This window comes from Phascolarctos cinereus, unplaced genomic scaffold (genome assembly GCF_003287225.1).
Source record: "Phascolarctos cinereus isolate Bilbo 61053 unplaced genomic scaffold, phaCin_HiC Scaffold_5;HRSCAF=322, whole genome shotgun sequence".
Taxonomy (NCBI): Eukaryota; Metazoa; Chordata; class Mammalia; order Diprotodontia; family Phascolarctidae; genus Phascolarctos; species Phascolarctos cinereus.
Genome location: NW_027555958.1, coordinates 343,653,455 through 343,678,528, shown reverse-complemented (window position 1 = coordinate 343,678,528; position 25,074 = coordinate 343,653,455). Strand labels below are relative to the sequence as shown.

General features: G+C 37.1%; 1 protein-coding gene across 1 annotated transcript in view; it reads right to left on the bottom strand.

Moving 5' to 3' along the window:
* FMN2 (formin 2) overlaps positions 1-25,074 on the bottom strand; it is a 464,655-nt gene that overhangs the window by 332,560 nt on the left and 107,021 nt on the right. The window contains 2 exon segments of the mRNA XM_020982044.2: positions 4,323-4,467; positions 7,311-8,902. Coding sequence (XP_020837703.1) covers positions 4,323-4,467; positions 7,311-8,902 — 1,737 coding nt within the window.

Genomic DNA, 25,074 nt, shown 5'->3' with positions numbered 1-25,074 from the left:
ATATTATTATATTTATATTATAAAATGATAATTTATAAACAATAAAATTATTATAATAGTATTACAAAATGTACAAGAAAGAACTTTAAAAATTGAAATAAAGATGAAATAATATTGTATCTAGAATCAATAGGAGGCACTAGAATTTAATGAGTAGGGAAATGACACGGATACCTATGCTTTAAGAAAATTTGTTTGGAGGCTGTATAGAGTATTCGTGGGAGAGAGTAGTTTCTTGAGGCAGGAAGAACAAGCAGAAGGCTATCACAATAATCCAAGCAAGCGGTGATGAGGGCTTGAATCAGTGATAGCCCAGTGAGGATAAAGAAGGAAACTTATAGGAGAGATTTTATATAGTTAGAAAGATGAACATTTGGAAACTCAGTGGATATGGGAGATGAAAGAAAGTGAGAAGCTGAGGAAGACAAGTGACTAGAAGGATGGTGATATCCTCCACAGGTGGCTAAGAATTGGAAATTGAGGGGATGACCATCACTCAAGGAATGGCTGCACAAGTTGTGGCATATGATTGTGATGGAATAATATTGTGCTATAAGAAATGACAAACAGGATGATTTCAGAAAAAACTGGAAAGGCTTACATGAACTGATGCAAAGTGAGTGAGTAGAACCAGGAGAACAACGTGCACAGTAACAGTAATATTGTACATTGAAGAACTGTGAATGACTTAGCTATTCTCAGCAATACAATGATCCAAGACAATCACAAAACACTCATGATGAAATACTTCACCTCCAGAGAAAGAACTGATATTGCCTGAATACAAACTTAAACATCCATCTATTCTTCCTTCCTTCCTTCCTTCCTTCCTTCCTTCCTTCCTTCCTTCCTTCCTTCCTTCCTTCCTTCCTTCCTTCCTTCCTTCCTTCCTTCCTTCCTTCCTTCCTTATCTTTCTTTCATTTTTTATGAGTCTTCCTGTACAAAATGACTAATATGGAAATGTTTTACATGATTGTACAAGCGTAACCTGTATCAGATTGCTTACCATCTCAGGGAGGGGGAGGGGAGGGAGGGAAAGAAGAATAGAACTGGGCAATCGAAATAAAAAAAACACAACAAATTGTTAAAAATTGTTTTAACATGTAACTGGGGAAAATAAAATAATATAAAATTTTAAATTAACTGCCAAACCGTCAAAAATAAATAAATGGGTCAGGGTGGGAATTGTCTCAATTGTTGCCCCTTTTTTCCAATTATTTTTTTTCCCTTTGTATTAATTGGGATTAACCAAAAACTCATTGTTTTTGTTTCTGACTTTGGTATTGTCCATCTTTCTAAAACTCTACTTTACCTACTTTACAACTCTCATAACTATAGGAGGCTAAACATAATTTTAATGACTAAAACTTTCACATAGCACCTCATGGTCACCACTCTTAATATCAATTATTTTTATATAGATATAGCTATAGAAAGTATAGGGTGAATGTGGACTAGTACCCAAATATATTCCCTAAAAGTTTGTTTTTCAGTAAATCTTTGACATGACAGAATCAAAGAACCTTATTTTGAAAAATAAATCTAAACTAATCAAATTGTACTCTTACCATTATAAAAATTAAAGTGCTTTTCCCTGTCTTGCAACAATGATTTAAAAATGCAAGATGTTATAATTATTGTTGATTTGAGCATCCAGAAAACAATCTGCCTTCCCAATACACCAAAAGGCAAAATTTACCAAGCTTAAGAATTTCATGTTATCACACCAAAAATGTTTGCACTGTGAAAGTAATACAGCACAGGCACCTCATTAAATACCAGTGCATCCAGACCACAGACTTACTTTCAGGAAGGAGACAGATCACAGAAAAATTATTTGGCTATTTTTAAATATTTAAAGAAAAACAGAACTTCCAGCTTCCACTGTATACAAGTAGAATTACTTTGAATTATCTCCATAAACACATGCCACTGCATTTAAGATTATTAATTTTACTTGAAGTGAATCATGAGGTACCAAAACGTGTACACACAATCAGTATACATCTGCCACATAAAGAAAACTTGTAAGCACTCTAGGAATATACTTTCCTTAAACAAGTTATCATACTGCCTTGTAGGCATTGAATGGATGGATTGTTCTTCTAAATGATGAAGTTAAACAAACTCAGCCTTCTTCAATAATATTTCACTTAAGAGCAGGCCTCTGTCTCTGGAATTCCTACAGGTTTAGAAGAGAACAATTTCTATGCCACTCTAAAACCAGACTTGAAACACAGAGCTCAGCATCAGGACCTCAGTCAGTCAACTGCTTGGCAACTATGGATACAAGTCAAGATACAGGGAGTTTAGAGACAAGACTTGAAGTTGCTATAGTGTAAATGAGTCTGAATTGATACAAATGTTAATGATATCTAAAAGAATGTCTCTTCTCCACAGTCTGTGTAATTAGGTGTCGGTGACAGAGGAGGAGGACACTGCCTGCCATCAGAGCTCTGTAACCTGTCATAAAGCTTTGAATGATGACTTGCACACACAAATGATACTCAAAAGAAGTACACCGCTGACTGATGGACAGTGGGGAAATCTAAGGCCAGCCAATCTAAATTCGACTCTTGGCAACATTCATCATATAGCATATTTAAGTAAAATTGAACACTGGCCCACTTCAAATACAGTCTAAAGTCAATGGGCAGTTAGGTGGCCCAGTGGATGGAATGCTGGGCCTTGAGGCAGGAAGACTCCTCTTCGTGAATTCGAATCTGGCCTCAGACACTTATTAGCTGTTTGACTCCGGGAAAGCCACTTATTAATCTTGTTTGCCTCACTTTCCTCATCTATAAAATAAACTGGAAAAGGAAATGCAAACTGCTCCAGTATCATTGCCAAGAAAACCCCAAATGGGATCACCAAGAGTCAGACACAACTGAAATAATTTAACAACAACAATAAAATTAATAAATACAATGGATATCATTCAGATGTCACTGTTGACTGCCCTTTATTAGTCTATAAAAGAAGGATTTTAAAAAATCCTTTTTTTTAGACACACGAAAGAGTGCATTCATGAATTCTTAGCTTCCATATGAATTTTCAGGAAAAGCTATTTATTTACATTTAATTGTAGGCAATACGGATCTAAAGGAGAATGCCAAGAAATCTCTAAAGGAAGAAATATATAGAGTCATTTTAAACAGAAAGAAAACAACCTGAAGATTCCCATCTGGGGAGTATTGCATATTGTAGTAACACGTTAGAATATCAGTCTGCTGAGAATCCCAGGAAAATAACCATGTTTAGGCATCCCTTGTGGCTAAATGAGGGTGAAGCTAAATACGATGTTTGCACTCCCCATGTAGAAAATCCCTTGATTGATAGAAAAATCCCAAACTTATAAGCCTGAGACACACAAACACTAAGAGATTCACATAGCTAATAAATAATAATAATAATAATAATAATAATAATAAATACAAATAATAATATAATAAAATAATAATAAATAAATGGCTAAATTTGAATCCAAGTCTTCCTAGCTCCAAGCACAAGACATGTATCAACCTACCTAAAACCGTTATCAGATAAATAAGAAATATAAGAAGAAATATGAATAGTTTCTCTATCCATTAAAACCTTAACGTATTGATGGCCACAGGGAATGCTCAGTCAAATTTTATTCTATAGCTTACTATAAAATCTTAATTTTATAAAAATAAAAACAACCAAAAAAGCAAAACAACCAAACCTAAATTCAGTTTTTTCATCTAACTTCATTTTCTTTTGTTTTCACTTTGAAATTAATTTCTGTCCCTTTCTATATAACTGATCCTATACTTTTCAAGTGCCAGTCAGTGTAGGTCACCAACACTGCAAAGTCCTAATTCACGTGCTAACTACCTATGTCCACTAAGCACAGGTACTGACTGTTTATCAATAATAACATGATTACCTGTGCCTTCAGCATGGCAAAGGTTGCCTTGATAACTGACCCCCTTACTGCTAAAGTATGTCATTTTATGAACTAGTGCTCAACAGAAACATTGTTTGGACCAAACATCACCTAAAAAAAGTATCACTTATTTTTTTAGATGCTTGGCTATTTTAGATGCTTGGCAGAAGGATATTCTACTAAAGAGGCATTAGAGATTTGGAAGCCTATTTGTTCCCTATTCTGAGATGTTCTTATTTAACTATACCTTCAACATTTTCACCCTTTTCTCTCTGCTTTAGATCTATGTTGGAGTTTACAGTCCAGGGAGCATTTCAAAAGCAAGCATATCTTTTCTAATAAAGTCCATATGTTTGTACCAGAAATAACGTCCAACAAAAGGGACTGGAAAGAAAAAAAAAGAGTACTCACTTGTTTAGTCTTGGTCTTTGTTATGGTATCAGAAATAGGTTTCTTCCTCTCCTTTACAGCAGTTTTAGAAAATAGTTCTTCAAACTCATGACAATCTATGGATGGCTCTTCAATTTTTTCCCAAATGAGAGAAGTGCTAGAATCTCTAAAATAGAGCATAAAATGAATGAAGAGCAATGTCAAGCTAGTAAGTTAAACTATTAGATGAGGGAAATAATTATCATTAAAAAATGGATAGATTATAGAAATAATACATTTTACCTGTTTTTACAACCATGAGGATTTACTTAGTAATATTGGTTAGGAAAAGTTCCATTTTATATAACTATCACATTAGCTTTCTTGGACTTCTGGAATTGTAAGTGATTAATTCTTCATATAAAAATATAACAGAAGGGCACATTGGTTGTCAGTGGCCCATTACCAAGGCATAGTTTCTCAGCATTATGTATTATTCATAGTTTTTAATCCCAGGTTTACTTCTTGCTACACAATTCACTCTCTAAGCGCTACCCTTGAATGTCAACTCATTTTAGTATTGCCCTAAAGAGAATAAAGTACGTGCATGCGTATATGTGTACAACACGTGTGTGTACAGAACTGTGATTTCACTTGAGTAGGGACTTTTCAATACGGAAACTTCCTTTACTAATTTAAGTCATTAATGGATCCACACTTAATGACTGCAGAGCAGTTTTATAGTCTTAGGCAGTTGCCTAAAATACTGAAAGGCCAAGCAACTTGGCTATGAGAATATATTCAGTATGTATTGGAAGTAGAACTTGAACCTAGGTTTTCCTGACTCCAGAATAAGTCCTCTATTCATTTGTTTAGGAAAAGGTTGAAGTAGGTGAGGTAATGGAAGGAAACTTGTTGGAATATTTATAAAAGATTGTTTTTAGTGATTTTTATTTTTCTTTGAATAGTTTAGCAAGACTCAAGAACGAAGTCTTCATTGGGCACAGAGTAGAAGAGAATTTGAGAGTTGAAAGGACCTCAGTGGTCATCTAGTCCAATCAGGAAATGAAAGGAATCCCTGGGATAACATTACTGACAAATTATTTCTGGTCCTTCATTTTGAGACCTCCAAATAAGGGGAAACCAATACATCTCAAAGGCATTAAATTCTAATTTTGGACAGCTAGTATTGTTAAGAAGTATTTTTCCTGACATGTAGCCTAAATTAACCTCTTTGTAACTTCCACCCATTGTTTCTGGTTCTACCCTCTAGTGCCAAACAGAAGGAATTTATTCTCTACTCCATGGGACTATCTTTCAAACACAAAGATTCCTATCACATCTGTTCTGAGTCTTCTCTTCTTCAATCAAAACTCAACCTTAAATAACAGGGACTCAGAGCCTTTCACCATCCTGATGGTACTCCTTTGGACATTTTCCAGATTATCAGTGTCCTTCTTCAACATTGCCAAACTAAGGCAGAGTACAATGGGTCTGTTAATTCCCCATTCTTAGAAATGATGCCTCTCTTAAAGCATCCAAAATTTGTGTTAGTTTTTTATCTATTATCTTCATCTCTTTCCTTATTGTCCAGCCCTAGTTTGTAATTAAGTAGTTTGTAATTAAGAGTAGTAATGTACATGTCTATCTGTGTATATTACTTTTTTTCTTTTCTTCTTTCTCTGTCTCTTCATAGATCTATACTTGCATATCATGTACATACATCAACAAGGATGTGTGTGTGTGTGTGCGTGTGTGTGTGTGTGTGTGTAGTATGTATATATATGTGTGTATTCTCAATCTATTCTTAGGTTGAGAGGTAAAGAGGAAAATAAGATGTGTACATATATGTAAGTGGGAATGGTTAAGAATTATCTTATAACCACATTATACACATACATACATCTCCTCATACCTGCAGATATTCTCATATACTTAGCTCCTGACTAGGGCTGGATAAGAGGGAGTGGAAAAAAAGGGAAGGAAATCATCTTGGTGAAGACTTTCCCAAGCATGCTAAATTGTTCAAAGGAGAGAAATATCCCTCTAAAAAGGCATTTATGAAAAACTCTAATAAAGAATTAGCTAATAAGCCTCAAAGTGCATTGTTTCCTATTCTACCTCATTCCAGACAAGTCAGTCAATGATTGGATGACTCACGGATATAAACTCCAGACTACAAGTGGACAATTTACAAACCACTAGCACCAAAGTGAAGAGAGAAGGGGAAAAAATAGCAGGGAATATAACAGAGATTCCCAGTCCTGGTTTTGCAGCTCTCTATCCATTATCAGTTGGGATGTCATCAAATTCTCAAAATCAAACAAACATGTTTAAATGTGAATGGCAGAGATAGGTATATTATTTAGCACTTCATTCTAGAGGGTGTGCTACAAGATCAAACCAAACATGAGAAGTTATCACAATCCCCAAAACCTTAGAAATCACTGCCATAGAAGTACAATGATTCCACTGAGATTCTGATTTATATTTATAAGTTTCTTGGCAGAAATGCAAAACTAAATGATGAATACAATAAACAAAGCACCCATATGGTGATTCATTTGGCCAGAATCTACTCAGGCTTGTTTACAGTTGAGAGCTCCATGCTTATGTGGTGTGCTTTCCAAAGATTATGGGCATGACAGGAGTTCAGATCGTGGAAACAGGAACTCATTCTCCCAGGGAGAGTACCAATTAACCTTCAGAATCTTGCAGAGTTTGACCTCCTTCTTCTCACTACTCAGAACTTCAGTATGGATAAGAGACTGATTTGAAGAAAAGAAAAGGTGGGAATAACTCTTATTAATGTTACTGGATTTTTTTAAATGCCAAAATTGGTTTGTCAATATATCAATATAAAAGCTGCAAACGAGTTTTAATAGCTGCACAAAAATGCAATTCTGCTCATTCACAAGACATTCTCTATTACTAGCATATATGCATGTATATGAAACAACAGTATCTGGCAGATGTTTGTAGTAAGTGTTCCAAGCACAATCAAACCTCCATTTCAAGTTCCTGTTTTACCTTTTACTGTGTAGCTGAATTCTTGTCCAATAAAGAGGCTTCATTGGTCGACAAGGTTCTATTGCTTGTTTCCTACTCACTTTGTCCTGATTCAAGCCTATTCCAAATAAGCCAGCTGGCAATGGAGGAGGAAGGAATCCACATACTTGTGGAAGGACAATGTTTGGCAATGTACTGCTCCCAGCTTGTGGTGGAGGTGGAGGACCTGATCCAGGTGGCAGAGGGGGTGCAGGAAGGGGTGGGACACCCACTCCAGGCAAAGGTGGAGGAGGTGGAGGAATCACCACACCGGGCAGAGGTGGGGGAGGGGGGACTCCCACACCAGGCAGAGGCGGGGGAGGAGGGGGGACTCCCACACCAGGCAGAGGCGGGGGAGGAGGGATCCCCACTCCAGGCAGAGGCGGGGCAGGAGGGATCCCCACTGCAGGCAGAGGCGGGGCGGGAGGGATCCCCACTGCAGGCAGAGGCGGGGCGGGAGGGATCCCCACTGCAGGCAGAGGCGGGGCGGGAGGGATCCCCACTGCAGGCAGAGGCGGGGCGGGAGGGATCCCCACTCCAGGCAGAGGCGGGGCGGGAGGGATCCCCACTCCAGGCAGAGGCGGGGCGGGAGGGATCCCCACTCCAGGCAGAGGCGGGGCGGGAGGGATCCCCACTCCAGGCAGAGGCGGGGCAGGAGGGACCCCTACTTCAGGCAGAGGAGGAGGTGGAGGAGGAGGAGGGGGAATCCCCATGTCAGGCAGAGGTGGGGGAGGGGGTATTTCCAAGCCAGGTAGTGGCACAGAAGTGGGCAGCACTGTCATGTCAGGAACAGGAGGTGGGGGTGGAATCATCATGCCTGATCCAGGCGTGGAGATGGAAGGTGCTATACCAGGCAAAGGAGGTGGAGGTGGGGGAGGTGGAATGTCCACACCAGGCAGGGAAGGTGGTGGTGGGATACCTGCACCAGGCAGGGGAGGATTCAGTTCTCTGTCAGTCAGATGTGGGGAGGGTAGAATGCCATGACTATTTTCAAAAGATGTGGGAAGGGAATGTTCATGGCTGGTCACACATTCAGTTATAAAAGGTGTTGGGGGAGGCTGTGTTAGAATCTTTTCTTGATTATCAGAACCTGGGAGGGGTGGAGGTGGTGGAGGCTGTGATACACACTGTATGGATTGATTTGCATCAAGCTGTACAGATATTAACCTTGGTGAAACAATCAAAGAAATCTCTGAACAAAACTTTGTTTGAGGTCCAGAAGGTGTCAATGGCACAGTTGGCTGTCCATTTATACCCTCCTGAGTGAGTGGAGGATGCTGTGGCAGTGTGTTAGCAAAAGGCATTACAGATGCACTGCCCTCCTCTGTTGGTGAGGTCTGTACCGATTTTACATGCAACATCCTTTGATGTCTTATATCTTCTTCACTTAATTGAAGATCTTCATGACAGACACCTTCAGCCATTCCCCTCTCAGCCACTTGTTTTCCAACCTCCATGTCTGTGGTAGGGTATTGCTTCTCTAGTTCAGCTATTTTGGTCCTCAGATTTTCAATTGTCTGTTCCAGCTGCTGAATTACATTTGCATGTTCCTCAGATTTCATGTCACAAGTTTCCTTTGGAGAAAGAAAAGGACAATAGTTAAAGAACAATGTAGAAGATTCCAAGTTTGTCAGCATAGGAAAGTGTGAAACTTAATCAAACAGGCTATTAAAAAAAGTAATAACATACATCCAATGTTTTGACTTCTAGTAAGATGTGATAGTGATTTCTGCATTTACAAGCATTGTCTGCACCTCAGAAATGTTAGGAATACTACACTTATTGAAAACAATTAAACAGAGATGGAAATGATAAGTGTGATGAGGATATTTTTGCTACCAGTAGGGATACATGTTGTTATTTCCAAGCTACATTTGTTGACTCCATTATGATATTTACCTCAATATACTATGTCCTTCTAAAAGTGAATAAGCCTGAATCAGGCCCAAGAGACTTTTTAACCTTTTATATGAACACCTTCCTTCTACCTGCTCAGCTGAGGACCTTGTTTCACACTTCATGGGAATAACTGAGGAAATTTGCTAAGACTTTCTCATCAACTCATATCTCATATGCATTTGATGTCACCTTAACATTCTCCTCCTTCATTCCAGTATTTGATGAAGAGGCCTTTTTCTTTTCAAGGTCAAACCCGTGACATACACCCTTGGTCATATCCCCTTCACATCTCCATCATATTGCTCCTACTATCCTCTCTATTCTAAATCTTTAATGTTTTACTGTGTCTTTGTTCTTTCTCTGCTGCTTGCAAATACATCTATGTCTCCTTCATCTTTAAAGATCCTTCATTTGATCCCACCATAACTATTGTCCTGTCTGTCTCCTCCTTTTCTCAGTTAAATTCCTTAAAAAGACCATCTTCTCTAGATATCTACACCTCCTTTTTTTCCTAGTCTCTTTTAAGCCCTCTAAAATTTGACATTCAACCTTATGATTCACTACAAATGGATTTCTCTAAAGTTATATATTCCTTTTCACCACCTCTTCCCTTCCCTTTCCATTCTTTTTTTGTTGTTATTGTTCAGTCTTTTTAGTCCTGTCCAACTCTTTGTGACCCTATTTAGGGTTTTCTTAGCAAAAATATTGGAGTGGTTTGCCATTTACTTCTCCAGCTAATTTGACAGATGAAAAAACTGAGGCAAATAGAGTTAGATGACCTGCCTATGGTCACATGGATAAGTGTCTGAGGCTGGATTTGAACTCAGGTCTTCCTGACTCTGGGCCAGGTGCTCTAACCACTGTGCAACCTAGCTGCCCCCCCACTCTTTTTAAAAAATCATCAAAATATAATAGATCCAGTCCTAGGCCCTCTGTCTAATTAGACTCCATCTATGACACCTAGTGATGATATAATTTTAAGGGGATACATGTACTGTCTCTCCATATTGGAATATAAACAGTTTACCTTTTTTTAATCCCTTGTTCTTGCTCTCATGTTAGCTTTTTGTGTTTCTCTTGATTCCTTTATATTTCAAAGCTTTTACTTGGCTTTGGTCTTTTCGGCAAGGATGCTTGGAAGTTTTCTATTTCGTTAAAGGTCTGCTAGGTGAGTTACTATTGATTGTGAACATATATCTTTTGCCTTCTGGAATACTGTATTTCCACTCCTTAATGTAGTAGAGGCTATTAAAGTATGTATGGTATTGAATGTGAGTCTTAAGTATTTGAATTTTCTATTTTTGGCAGCTTGTAGTATTTTTTTCTTTGATCTGTAGGTTCTGGAATTTAGCTATAATCTTCATGTGGGGATTTCTTTCTTGAGATGACTGGGGGAGTCTTTCTATTTCTGCTTTTCCTCCTGATGCTAAGGGATCCAGGAAGTTTCAATTTTATCATATCTTGAATCTAATGTCTTGCCTTTTTTTCTGGTCATGACTTTCAGGTAGTCCAGTGATTTTTATTTATCTTCCCTTGAACTTGTTCAAGGTCATTTTTTTTTTTTTGCTACGTGATACCTGACATACTCTATCTTTTTTTCAATTTGACTTTTTTTTTTGTTTTACTATTTCTTGTTGTCTCATGGAGTTATTAGCTTGTATTTGGTCCATTCTAATTTTCCAGTGGTTTTTTAATTGGGTAAATTACAAGCTATTAACTCTCTTTCCAAATCTTTCTTCTGTAGATCTCGTTTATTTTTTTTCCTTTACTACTCTCATTTGGCTTTAAAAATCATTTTAGCTCCAAAAAACAAATAAAAGAAAAATTTTTTTAAAAACCTACTTTTTCTCTTCTAGGAATTTTAGTTTTATTTTTACCTGAGCTCTGTTTTTCTTTCAGGATTTGCTTGTAGATGTTTTAAAGTCATTCTCCTCTTTTGGATTTGTGCCTTAAGCATACCTGTCACCACAACAGATCTTTATGATGAGATTCTTTGTCTGTTTGTGCTTCTTCCAGGTTACTTTGTGATTTTGGATTTTATATTAGGGCTGGGTTACATGCACTTTGGGATAGAATATCCTGACTAGACTTTTTTCCTCTTCAGTTATTCAGCTGCTTTCTTGGGCTATTGAGTGTCTTGTTATTCTAATATGTCAGGAACAACTTAGGCTGAAGACTTATATTTTAGTGCTTCCAAAGTGGTGTAATACAAGAGAAAGTATGACAATTGCCTGCCTCGTCTGATGTCTTCAAGCTCCTGAGCTGGATTTGGGTCTGTGACCCAAATGACACTAATATGGGCTTGACACTGGTTGGAAGTTCCAATAGGCTGCATCTGGAGTCAGTCATTATCAGGCAGCTAGAGAGTTCTGAAGGTTTAGAATGACAGAACCATATGCTTCTCTTTGGTCTGTGGTTGCTCCACTGGTTATTCTACTTAAAGCTTCAGACTAGGCTGTAAGCTGGAGCTGAGATTCCTGTGACTATGTGGGGTCAGAGCCACAAGGTTACTGTTTGCCTTTGAACTTGTTCCTAGCTCAGTATATAGCCTAGGGCCTATGACGTCTCTTCACTCTGGAACATTAGACCTAGGTGCAGGTCCTCCCCTTAGGAAACCTTGCATCACTTAACCAGAACTGAATAGTAAACAATAGAACTGTCAGTTGGCATCTGTTCCTGCATCCTGCACAAGGTCAGGGAACTTATATGATGAATTTGGGACTTCTTCTTGCCTGGTGCACAGGCCTGATCATCTTTCAGGTCCTGTGTGCTAAAATATTCTGTATAATACACACCTGTTCAGACTCTATCCCCATTGTCCTTCTCCTTATGCTGACCTAGGCTGAAATAATAAATTGCTAATTTTTTAATGTCCTGATAAGGACTCAGCTTGGTATGTTTTCTAGATCTTTGTGGAAGAGTTGAATTGGGGAACTAAGCTGTTCTTCTTTATCATCTTAGCTCTGGTCTTCCCAATTAGTTCTTAATTGTCAAGTCAAATGGCCTATAATCAATTCTTATCCTTCTTGAACTTTCTCCAGTATTGACCACCCGCTCTTTGATATTCTCTTATTAGAATTTTCACACACTTTCCTAGATCTTTCCCTACTTGTATGACTGCTCCTTCTAAGTATGCTTAGTAGAGTTTCTTTGTTATGCTCACTAACAGAGGATGTCCATCAAGTCTCTGTTCTGGTTCTTCTCATATCTCTGTCCTCCCACAGGTTAATCTTATCAGCCTCCAAGAACTCAGCTACTATCTCTGTGTAGATGATTCCTAGACTGATATACCCAGTTTTAGAATCTCTCCTGAGCTCCAGTCCTACATCAGCAACTAAAATGCTCATTTGACACTTCAAACTGCATTTTAAACTCAATGTATCCAAAATTGATCTTATTACCTTTCCCTCCAAGTGCATTTCTCCTCCAAACTAGACAACCATTTTTTTAGGTCCACATCAACATCCCAGATACCTAGGTTCACAATCTTGATGTCATCTTTGACTCCTCTCTCCCTCACCCTACATAACCAATTAGTAGTCATATATTTTTATTTTCACTTCCATAACATCATTTATACATATGTGTATACATGCACACACGCATACATGTATATATAAACCCTGTGATAAAGGCACATACAAATCATATGATATGTGTATATAAAACCTCATCTCTACTCATATAGTCACTCCTATTTTTTCAAAACCTTATAATTTTTCACCTAAACTATTGCAATAACCTTCTAATTAGTCTCCCTGCCCTGAAATCTCTCCCCACTCAACTTATAAAAGGAAATTGAGAAATCACATTCACTGGATCACAGGAATTGGAGCTGGGAGGCTGAAATGTATGTATGTGCTTAAAGAATGGACACTGGGAATCATATATTTTAACCTGTGTTATGGACCCTGAACGATTTCCAATATTTTAAAAACTATATTCTTATAACTCTATCCTTTATCTAGGACTGTCCCCAACTACTCTTCATTTCCTTCAGGATCTAGTGAGGGAAATATTTCAGACCAAGCCTTGGAGGACTTAATGTTTTCATTCCTAGAATTCTTGTCCTGAGCCAGCTGTATTGATTGATGTTTGTTTGTTAAGACCACTAGATCCACTTTATTGAGGACTAGTCCTACTCAAGCTTCCTTTCATTTTCTTCCTTTTCCTCACTAGCTTACCATCCTTCTAACTTTCTAAGCAAAAATGTCCTTCCTGTGCCAACACTCCTATACATGTATTATCTTCCCTCATTACAAAGTAAGTTCCTTTAGGTCAAGGACTATTATCCATTTTGAATTTAGGTAGCACATACTCTGGATGTACTCTCCCAACCAACCTTTGCACCCTTACATAGTATTGCCAGTGCTCCTCCAGAACATAGCAAGCATGTAAAAATTATTTTATTTATTCATTCATGTAGACAACCCCAAATAGAACTTTAAGTATAATTAAATGTAATTCTGTCAGTTCCAACCACAGTCCAATTTTTCTTTACACAAACCCTTTAAGTCAGGTGGTTCATAATTTAGGGGTCAAGGGTTAGATTTCAGTAGGTTCATGAAGATGGGGGGAAATGATATCTTTGTTTTCACTAAATTTTGGTTTCATTTTAAATTCTATATATTTTATTTTATTTTAAAATATTCTGAGAAGAGATGTACAGATTTCACCAAATTGCCAAAGGGGTCCATGATACAAAAAAGGTTAAGAATCCCTGTTCTAACCTGTCAGATATGAATTACACACATTTCTGAGAGGTTGAAAGAATTCATTATCAGTAAACTCTTTTTTCTTCTCTACAATACATTTGTTGTTGATGAAAACAAACAAATAAAACCATATTATCATATCCACCATTAAATTGTTAATATGTCCCCTACCCTGGAAGAACAGATACTCGAAGTTAGAAAGAAGGTCAATTTACATTTCAACTAACACAATAAGGTGACCTGGACCTAAAGTAAGTGAACTACTAGAATTTTTTTTTTGTTGGGAGGTGGTAGGGAGGAGGGAATATATAATTACCTTAAATATAGGTCTTCAGATAGACTGAAATATAACAAAATGTGTTTGAGAAATGTTACCCTATAACATATAATAAATTCATGAAGTAAGAATAACTAGGACTCAGGGCTCCCAACTTCATATTCACCCTTTGTCCACACTTCCTATCTTCTGTGATAACATTTAGCAAGGGACCAAAGGAACCAGAGGAAATTGAAAAGGCAGGTCCATCCTGGCAAAGATCAAAAAAGTTAATCATTTCTTTGTAATGCTGATGAACTCTCTAATATATTTACTAGTTCCATTTGCTTAACACCTAGTCCTCTAACATTAACTACATGAACCCATTTCTTGAGACATTAATCATATTTTATAATTAGGGCTGTCACTTTTCAAGCAATGGCAACCAGATAGCATGTGCAAGTTGATAAATAACAGAACGGTTTCTCCAGGATGAAGGTATGTTTGCATATCCACACTTCCAATTCAACTAACCCCAAACAACTTCCAGAGCCATCAGCAAGGTAAATATCTGAAGCAAAGACTAGGAAAATTATGAGGATATTGCTACAACATAATTTACCCAGGTAGGAAAAAGTATATAATTTATTCAGGCAGGAAGATTTTTTTTGAAAATGCTATCTTCATGCATTCATTCAGAAATTCTCATGAAATTAGTGACCAAAGGTCATATAGTCATTTGTCCTATAGTCTACTCTTACTTAATTGTGCTAAAGGTAGAGTGAGGGGAGAAGAGATAACAACTCCATACTCATTCATACCCAGTTTAAGGTTAATTATTTTCTTTCAGTAGATTTGTTTTCCAAATTACGCCCTTCTCAAGCAAATATTAAGATTAATTTGCTTTTTCTCAAGATATAGTGCTTGGGTAATGTGGAAGGTTTAGGAAAGAGACTGAAAACACTGATAATTTTTTAGTGTGGTGGATAATCAAGCAATCAATAAACATTTATTAAGTGCTGACTATGTACCAATCATTATGCTGGGGATACCAAAAGAGGCAAAAGACAATACCTTCCCTCAAGGAGGGGACAATTTAATTGGGGACACAACGAACAAACAAATATTGGCAAAATATATACAGGATGAATAGGAAATACTTAATAGAAGGAAGACATTAGAATTTAGAGGGATTGGGAAAGGCTCCCTGTAGAAGATGAAATTTTGTTGGGAATTTAAAGGAAGCCAAGGAAGCCAGCAGGCAGAAATGAGAGAGAATGTTCCAGGCTTGGGGACAGTCAGAGAAAATTTCTGTAGCTGAAAGATGGAGTATTTTGTTTGTAGAATAGCAAGAAGGGCAGTGTTGCTGGATTGATAAATAGGTGCTGGGAAGTAAGGTGACAGATTGGAAAAATAGGAGGTGGCTAGATTATCAAAGACTTTGAATGCCAAGAAGAGGATTTGTATTTGAGCCTGGAGACAACAGGGAGCCAACCAGTGGAGTTCATTGAGTAGGGAGAGTGGTATAGTCAAACTTACACTTTAGGAAAATCACACTATTGGCTGAATGGAAGATGTATTGGAGTGGGGGGAGGCATCAGAACAACCAGTAGGCTATTGCAAGAGTAGTGAGAGTATTAGAGAAGGGAGAGGACTGGAGAGATGTTTAAAAGATAAAATCAGCAGGACGTAGCAACAGATTGGATGTGAGGGGTGAGAGACAGTGAGGAGTAGAAAATAACTCTTAAGTTGGGAGCCGAGGTTGAGGGACTGGAAGAATAGTGTTGCCTTCTTTAGTAATAGAAAAGGTAGGAGTGGGGGAGGATCTCAGGGGATAGGTACTGGGTTCTGTTTTGGACATATTCCATTTAAGATGTCTCCTGGACATCCAGTTCAAGACATCTGAAAAGACAATTGGAGTTGTAAGACTAGAGGTCAGCAGAGAGATAGGAGCAGGATAGGTACATCTGAGAACCATCAGAACGGAGACAGTGATTAAGTCAATGGGATCTGATGCCATCATCAAGTGAAGAAGTGAAGACTACAGAAAAAAAAAGTGGACCCAGGATAGAAACTTGTGAGACATCCACCCTTACAGGGTTGAGGATTGATCTAGTTGGGGATCTAGAAAAGGAAAAGTGAGGAGAGGTCAGATAAGTAGGAGGAGAACCAGGTGAGAATGGTATCCTGAAAACCTAGAAAGAAGAGAGTATCAAGGAAGAGAGGATGAACAACAGTGTCAAAGACTATAAAAAAGTCAAAGAAAATAAGGATTGAGAAAAGGTCTTTGGATTTGGCAACTAAGAAGTCACTGGTAACTTTGGAAAGAACTGTTTTGGTAGAATAATAAGGATGGAAGCTGGACTAAAAGGGACTGAGAAGAGAGAGGAGAGGATAATTCACAAAGCAGATGACCTACATCCAAATAACTTCAAATTAAATTCCCCAAGAAATTAAACTTCCAAATGAATAAAATCACAATTATTTTGCATTAGATTTATGAGCTGTATTTATAAGTGGAGCTGAGTGCCACTCAGCACAAATTATACAGTCATAGGGATCCTCCTCTAAAAGTTTGTAATCTACAACTAATTGGGTAGCCCTCAACTCAATGAAAAACATAGTTTCAAGCATCTAAATCTAAAATAAACTTCTGTTAAATAAATGGTGCTTTCCTATTGACTTCCACAATCTATCTAAAAAAGATAGATATTAAATTGGAAAAAAAATTTGGACATTTACTATAGCAAATGATCATGCACATATATGCACATATGCACAATGACAAGTATGCAGCCAACTTCTATCATATTACTATGTATTACTGTAAATAAGAGTAAAAATGTAATACTCAGAATGTTAACAAAGCCACATTCTTCACAAAGTCTACCTCTGCTTCTCCATCGGGATGTATAGGTAAAGCCAAGGCTTTTGATGGCTATGTCAGCAAAGGGTAAGCTCTGGTAGGTTAACTTTCTGTTTTCTTTAATCATTTTGAGCCATGAAGACTGTCAGTAGTTCTAATGATAACATAATAGTGCCAATCAAAGTCAGTATTTTTATGATGCAAAATGAACCTCAAAATTCTCCATAATGTACTCATAATACATATGATTGGCACATACTTTTAAGTAAAAAATACAGAAAAATATATAAAAGCAAATTTTTTTTAGAAAAAAATGGATATAGGATATAATAAGCTTTGTATATTCTTTCTTGTGAGATATTACATCTAGAAAAATACTGTTTTAAAATCTTAATCTTTGATAGTAGACGTTGCAATATCCTTTGGCTAAGGAATTATATACAATATATCAGCCAAAATTTTTTTATTTCTGTATTATCTTATAAGTGGGTGGCAACATTTTGGCCTTATAAATTGAATACTTATATATCAAAAACTAAAAGTGACTGTTTTGAAAAATTCATGCCAAGAATATTTTTCCAAAGATTTTCTCATCCCCCAAAAGAGAAGATTAATATAACATTATTGTTACAAATATCGATAAGAAAGCCAAAAAACACTAGAGCTAAGCTCTTGTTGAAAAGTTAATTTGTTCATCCTTGAATCTCTCAGCTATAGATAGTATATATTTGGAGTTCAAGAATATGAAAATCTTTCAATATCTATGATGTCAGCAAGTGAACACCATAAATTCATTTTTGTGCCATTCAACTAAGGTTAGATTCATTATTCATTTTTGACCATAGCCTGGGATTCAACTTCTCTCTTTGGAAACCCATATCCAAGTGCTTGGTAAATCATAATTCCTCTTTTCCCCTACAATGTGAGAATCTTACCATTTTCAGAACAAGTTTTATGTCTCCTAACATATTTTCAGATTTGTAATGTAATGGGATGATGATGATTTTTGTGTGTCAGCATAAGAATGCTCCAAGTCACTTAAAGCTGAACCTCAAATTCTTCAAATGTAAAGTAGGGTTGAAATTTGCACTAAATACTTTATAGGGTTATTGTGAAAAAAGCGTCTTGTGAACCTTAACTTCCATGTGAAAGTGAACTATTATCATCACCTTTATGATTCATATAGTTTGTTATACTGTGTACTTGCCCCTTTTCTTCCTAAAACCAAGAGTTGTTGTTCAGTAGTGTCTGATTCTTTGTGACCCCATTTGGGGTTTTCTTGAAAAATATACTGGAGCGGTTTGCTATTTCCTTCTCCAGCTCATTTTTATAGATGAGGAAACTGAGGTAGATAGGGTTGCATGACTTGCTCAGAGTCATGTAGCTAGTAAGAGTCCAAGGCCAGATTTGAACTCACAAAGATGAGTCTTCCTGACTCTAGGCCCAACACTGTGCCATCTAATTGCCCAAAATAAGAATTAGTATTATTTATAATAAAAAATCCTGGGGACCTTTTATAGTATTATAAGGTATATGCCAATCAAGTCTATTGTCAACACTATTTATATATTTCTACTAGTGTTAGCTATAAGACAAAAAATGAGAGAATATACATTTTTGAAAAAGAGATCAATTTATTGCTTTGGCAAATGCTACTATGGGTTATTCAGAGAATTCAAAGATTCAATTAAAAATAAATTCAAACAATGTATTCAATAGACTGGGAGGATAAACTCACAAAATCATCAGTCCCTTTATATTACCAGCAACACCTAGTGGAAAAATGAAATTCTGTGAAAATAAATATAAAATGTTTGCAATGTATGGGATTCAACTTACCAAAACACACTCAGAACTTATTGAAAAGTCCTTATAAATATGTAAAATTACTGTCTCTAATCATAAGAACATCCTGTCCTTCTGTCTCTTACATCTGTGAGCCTGATCTTTGCCTTCATCATGATCGTTAATCCTTCAAGCCCTCCATGTTTTCCCATTTCATCAATCTATTCAGGTTTTAGTCCTAATTCTTCACAATTTCAACCATATTCTCAATCATTTCAAGAGTATACTTTCTTCCACTCTTGAAAATCATTCTCTACCACAACATTCTGATGTACCTCCCACTCTGCTCATAATCTCTACTTCTAATCTTTTCTTAGTCCTAGTTTTAAACTGCTGGCCATAGAAGGAAATAACAAATCCTTGCTCCCTGGGACCATTACAAGGTTATGCCACCCAACACCAGCTGGGTCCTGACTATAGTACATTTTTTATTCATCTTTTACTCTCACATTTTTCACCATGCCTCTTTTCATGACTCTATATCCCCACCCATCGTTCTCAATAGACAATCTCACTACTTCTTAAGAAGAATATCTAGGCTCTCTTTCCAGTGGCAGTGTCCAGAGGTTAAACATTCAGTCACTCACTGCGTGGTCACCATGTAGTGAGCAGGGAAAAGGACCTGAGAGCCACCTTCCCTTTCTTTCTAGCCAAGTGGCCCTAAGAAACACATTTGGGATTTTGGTCTTGTTTCTTTAGTCTTTTCCTATTGTAGTTTCAAGAAAAAAGAGTTCCCCCACCCAGAAGGTCAAATCTTGGGGGATGTTGGAAGCCAGAATTCAAGGTCAGATGTTATAGTAAGCCTTACAAGGAAGCCCTAAGAAGCAAGGGTCCTGGAATAAAAGTTTGGGGAAATGCTTTGGACTTGGGACTTGGTGGGCCTAATGCTATGTGGGGTTTGAATTAAGCTATGAACTTAATCTCCCTCTTCTTCCTTGGGACAAAATTTGGGTGTGTAGGAGAGCATCAGGGGTTTGGGATATGTCCCCTAGGTTGGGGTGAAGGGGAATGTTTGTATGTTTCTTCTTGCAACCTTATCTTATGTTACTCCTAGCCTTAACTCACCTTACTCCCCTTCACTTATATTAATGTATATCCCAGCCAAACAAGACTATTATTACCTATTATCATCTGCTCCTTCTCATCTTATTCATTCATGCAGTCTTCCCCTTTCATTTTTTTCATAGCAGTTTATTTGTACTGCTGTACTTGCCTGTCTACTGTCAGAATTACTTTGAGGTATGTCTTATTCCTCTATTAGATTATAAACTTCTTGAGAACCTATCTCTAAATTCTTTTATATCCCCCCACTGCTTTGCATATAATAGATAATGAATAAGTGTGTTGGATTATCAAGAAGAAGCTTAAAAGGCAGATTGTTTAAGATAAAAGCTAAGTGTAATAGCACTTCTATGATCCTTTACAAGGAGGCATTTGTCTCTTTAATTTATTGTGACTAAGGACCCTTTATTAAGACCAGTTATATCTGAACCAGACCCCTTGGCCACTTACTTTTTTTTGTTTCCCCAAACTTTTCCTGAAATTCTTGTATACTTTGATTCTCATCTTAATTATCAACCCTTATTTGATGGCAAGATTCAGAACTTATGTTTTTTTTTAAATTTCTGTAATTTGAAATAGCGGGAAAACATCTATTTAAATGCAGTTTCAGTAATAGGTTATAAAACACAGCTCATAATTTTTACACTTGTTTTCCTTATTGCCTTTTCCTTATTCTTCCCAGATATCAAATGATATTGTGAGTACAATGGAGAGGAAAATGACGATATAGTTGACTAATGTGAGGCACACAATAAGCATTTAGTGCTTATTGATTAAATATCATGAAATAAGTATGAAAACAGAGGCTAGAGATGAATTATGAAAAGCTTTAAAAGACAAATGAAAGTATCTGTATTTTATATTAGAAGCCATTGAAAATTCTTTAAAGAACAACCTGGTCAGATCTGCGCTTTAAAAATATTCTCCTATTAGTTTGTAAATCTACAAGATCAGGGATTGGGCATTCTTTAATCTCTGTATTCTCTAATTCCCCTCCCTCAAAAGACATTTAGTGACTATTAAAGTTATAATATTTCAATCTGCATTATACAATTTAACAGAATTATATGCTGTCTTGCATTATTTGCACATACATTTACATGTATATTCCTGTACATTCATATCTCTTTCACTGCTTCCTTGAAGGCAGAATGCATGTTTCATGTTCCTCTCTCAAATGAGATAATATTTGTAAAGAGCATGGACAGTGCTTGGCACAGAGTAGGTGCTTAATAAATGCTTACTCCCTCTGCCCCCAGTCTTTCCCTCATTACCCAGCAAGATGCCCCATACATAATGAGTGCTTAGAAAGCTTTTACTGATTTGAGCTATAGCCTTATGGGGCTATAAAGAATTCATTCAAGCTTAATTACTATTTTTAGACATGGCCTCCAAACCTGCCCTTGTATCTAAATCAGATATTTGTAATTATTTGTAATTCATATATTTTGTACCACCATTTCATATTAAGAATATGAAAGGCATAATTTCATTCTACCTTCCAGTCCAGCTCTTTCCCACCTTACTCAGTGATGGGTAATATCCTGAAAGAAAATCTTTGCCTCTTTTCTCACATTCACATTTCAGTTTGATCTACTTGTCAGGTATTAAAACTTTGCAATTCATAGCATGGCCAGAAAAGAAAACTCAGCAATTCTTTCAACTTTTAAAATTCTTTTTCAGGAACTTCTGCCTTCCCACATCTCATCTGTCCATCTAGTCAAAAGTTTAATTCTGAAGCAATTACTGCTGTTGTTTTAATCATATCATTATCATCTTCTTTGTCAAAATACCACCTCCCAAAGAGTTTCTAATTTGCCTCTCCCTGTCCCCCTCCTCCAAGTTGGAAGTGATCTCTTACTATTTTGAAGTCCTCAAGTTATTTGCTTGATAGAAGCCTTATACTATAATTTTATTTGGTATATGAATTAAATGATCTCTAAGGCATCTATTAGTTATAAATTTATGATCCTATGTTGTCTCTACCCTACTAAATTGCAATCTATTTGTGCACAGGGATTGTTATTTCATCTTTGCACCAATTAAATCATACATAGCTTACAGTCTTGTACATAGGAGGTACTTATTGAACATTTAACAAACATTTTATCCAAGTCCATTGGATTTCAATTCAGACTGTTCTTTCTTGGTATTAATGGTCTCTATCATTTCATCTTTTCTGTCTAAGCTTTCTACGTATAGCACATGCTTTGAAGCAACTCTACCAACCCAATCAGGCACTGGCAGATCATGTTCCCAGAGGGTGCTCCTATGTCTCTCATCAAGTTTTTATGGTGAGGTTGTCTCTTTGATGTATAGTTTGTGAGCCTCACTAGTGTGATGCCCCTTCATGATTACGGATTAATATCAGTCAGCTAGACTTCAGGTTTTTTTTTTTAAGGGAAGAGTATTTTACTCCATCATAGATGATTGATACAAAACATCCCCCAAGTCTTTGACACACTTTCTTGTAAGTACATAGAAAGTCCAGGGGTTGGGGGTTAGAGGCAAGATGGAGGAGTAATAGGAAGTAAGGACAAGCTCATTCCCCGATGGGGAAATCCAAACAAACAAACAAAACCCTCAGCGATTTGTCCAACCCGCTTAGGTAGAGGTGAATAAGGAGGTGTTTGGGCACTGGAGCTAGGATCATGCTAAGAGCACGCTGTGGATGGAGCATTCCAGTTACCAGGGAGAGGCTACACACTGGGACAAAAGGACGTCTCGGACCTGTGCTGGGGCACCCCTACGCCTACCCTGTGACACTGCAATGGGGATAGGTGGCAACTGGCAGCTTGTCACCTGTTATCCAGTCCCAGGTTGTAGACTCAGGGCAGAGTGGGAAGGGCGCCTGTGCAATGTGCGTGCGTGGCAGCTTCAGATAAGAGAGGTCCCAGGATGTATATGGATAAAGAAGCTGCTCAGAATATAGCAGAAATCATGGTGTCCATCAAAACTCAAGCACAAAGCAAAGTCTCACCTCAGTAGTGTAGCCCAACCTGCAGAAGAATAAAAAGAGCAGAAATCCCGGACCAAAGGATATCCTACAATTTCGCCACTGTGAGCCAGCAGGGTCTTCCACCCAGCTTATGGTATGGAGTACACCAGTAGTCTTCTCTTGCTTGGACCCAGAGCTCACATAGGGAGGAACAATCCTACTTGGCTCTGGATTAGACCCTTTAGAGAGCATGGAAAGCTTTCAAGTCCCTAGCCCCTCTCTGAGATCCTGGAATAATATTCATTACTTCCAAGAAAGCAGCAGCAAGACGAGCCCAGACCTTGCCTCCAGAAGTACTGCAGAGCCCTGGGCTAACATTAAGTTTCTGGAAGAATGGACAAAAAAAATGAACACCGCCATAATGGTGGGAGGGACATTTAAAACTCAAACACAGAAGAGAATGACTCTAAAACATCTTCACGCATTTCCTCAGGAAAAAAAAAAAAACAGATTGAGCATAAACTCAGCTATAATTTCTGGAAGAGATGAAGCAAGAGTTTTATAAAAGGAGTTCAAAATGCTTTTATAAATGGAGTGAGAGTGTTTGTGGGGAAAAACTGGAAAAGAAATGAGACCTGTGGGAGAAAGAACTGGAAAGGGAATTAATAGCTTAGTAAAAGAGGTACAAAAGCTTGGAAAACAACAAACTCCCTGAAAATTAGAATGGATAAAAAATTTATAGATGTCTACTTGTGTGCTATGATTATGTGAGATAATTTCCCCTAACCTTTTTTTCCCTTCCCCATCACAATGTATTCCTCCATGAGGCAACAAGAAATATTAAAACAAAGTCAAAAGGCAGGAAAAATAGAAGAAAATAAATGATATCTCGTAGAAAAAAACTAAATGATCTGGAAAACAGATTGAGGGAAAAGGTTTTTTGTTAGATCATTGGTCTACCTAAATACCACAACTAAAAATGAGCCTAGACATCAAGTTTCAAGAAATCTTAAAAGCTCTCTTAGAATCAGAGGGTAAAGTAAAAGCAGGAAAAACCCACCAGTTACCTTGTGAAAGAAATCTAAAAATGAAAACTCTCAGAAACATCATAACTCAAATCTAAAGCGTCCTTGTCAAAGAAAAAAATTACTGAAAACAACCAAAAAGAAAGAATTCAAGTACTAAAGGAGCCACAGTCAGGATCACACATGATCTAGCAGCCAATACTGTCAAGGAGCAGAGAATGTGGAACATGATATTCCTGAAGGTAAAGGACATGGGCTTACAGCCAAGAAATACTTACGCAGCAAAACTGAATATAATAAATGCCATGGGGAAAATGGATTTGTAATGAAATAAAATATTTCCTAGCATTCTTGATAAACAAACCAGAGCTGTGAAGAAATTTTGAAGTACAAACACTGGAATGAAGAGAAACACAAAAAAGGTAAACATAAACTAACAATGATGAAGGACTAAACAAGGATAAACTGCTTACATTTAAATATAGGGAGATGATACTGTTCCCTCTGAACCCTATCATCATCAAATTTTATAGAGGGAGTCCAATTCAACAAGCCCTGGGCATGATTCAGTTATATTTTGATCTTAAGAAAGGAATAGAGGGAGAAGAGAAATACATTGTGAAGGGGGAAAGAAAGAAAGGTTAGGGAAATTATCTCACATAATCATGGCACACAAATAGACATCTATACAAACAAAGAGGGGCAGAGGAAAGCTAACACTTAAACTTCACTCTCATCTGAATTGGTCAAAAGAAGGAAGAATGCACACATGTACATACATGACATACATATCTACATACATGCATGTTGGATACGGAAATACATTTCATTCAACAGCAAAACAGAAAAGGAGAGACGGGAAATGAGAGCAAGAGTGGATTAAGAGTAGGATTATGCCTGAACAAAAAAAAATTTAAAGATATACAAAAACAGCTTTTTTTTTAAAGTGGAAAGAATAAGAATTTGAGGGGTTGCTTATAAATTGGAAAATGAATGAGCAAGTTTTCTTTCACGGATGTGATGCAATACTAATGTGCTGAACTCTGATTAGTGTAATGACCAATCATATTGCAGAAGACTAATGATGAAATATGATACCTACCTACTGATAGGGAGATGATCAGAGCACAGATTGATATA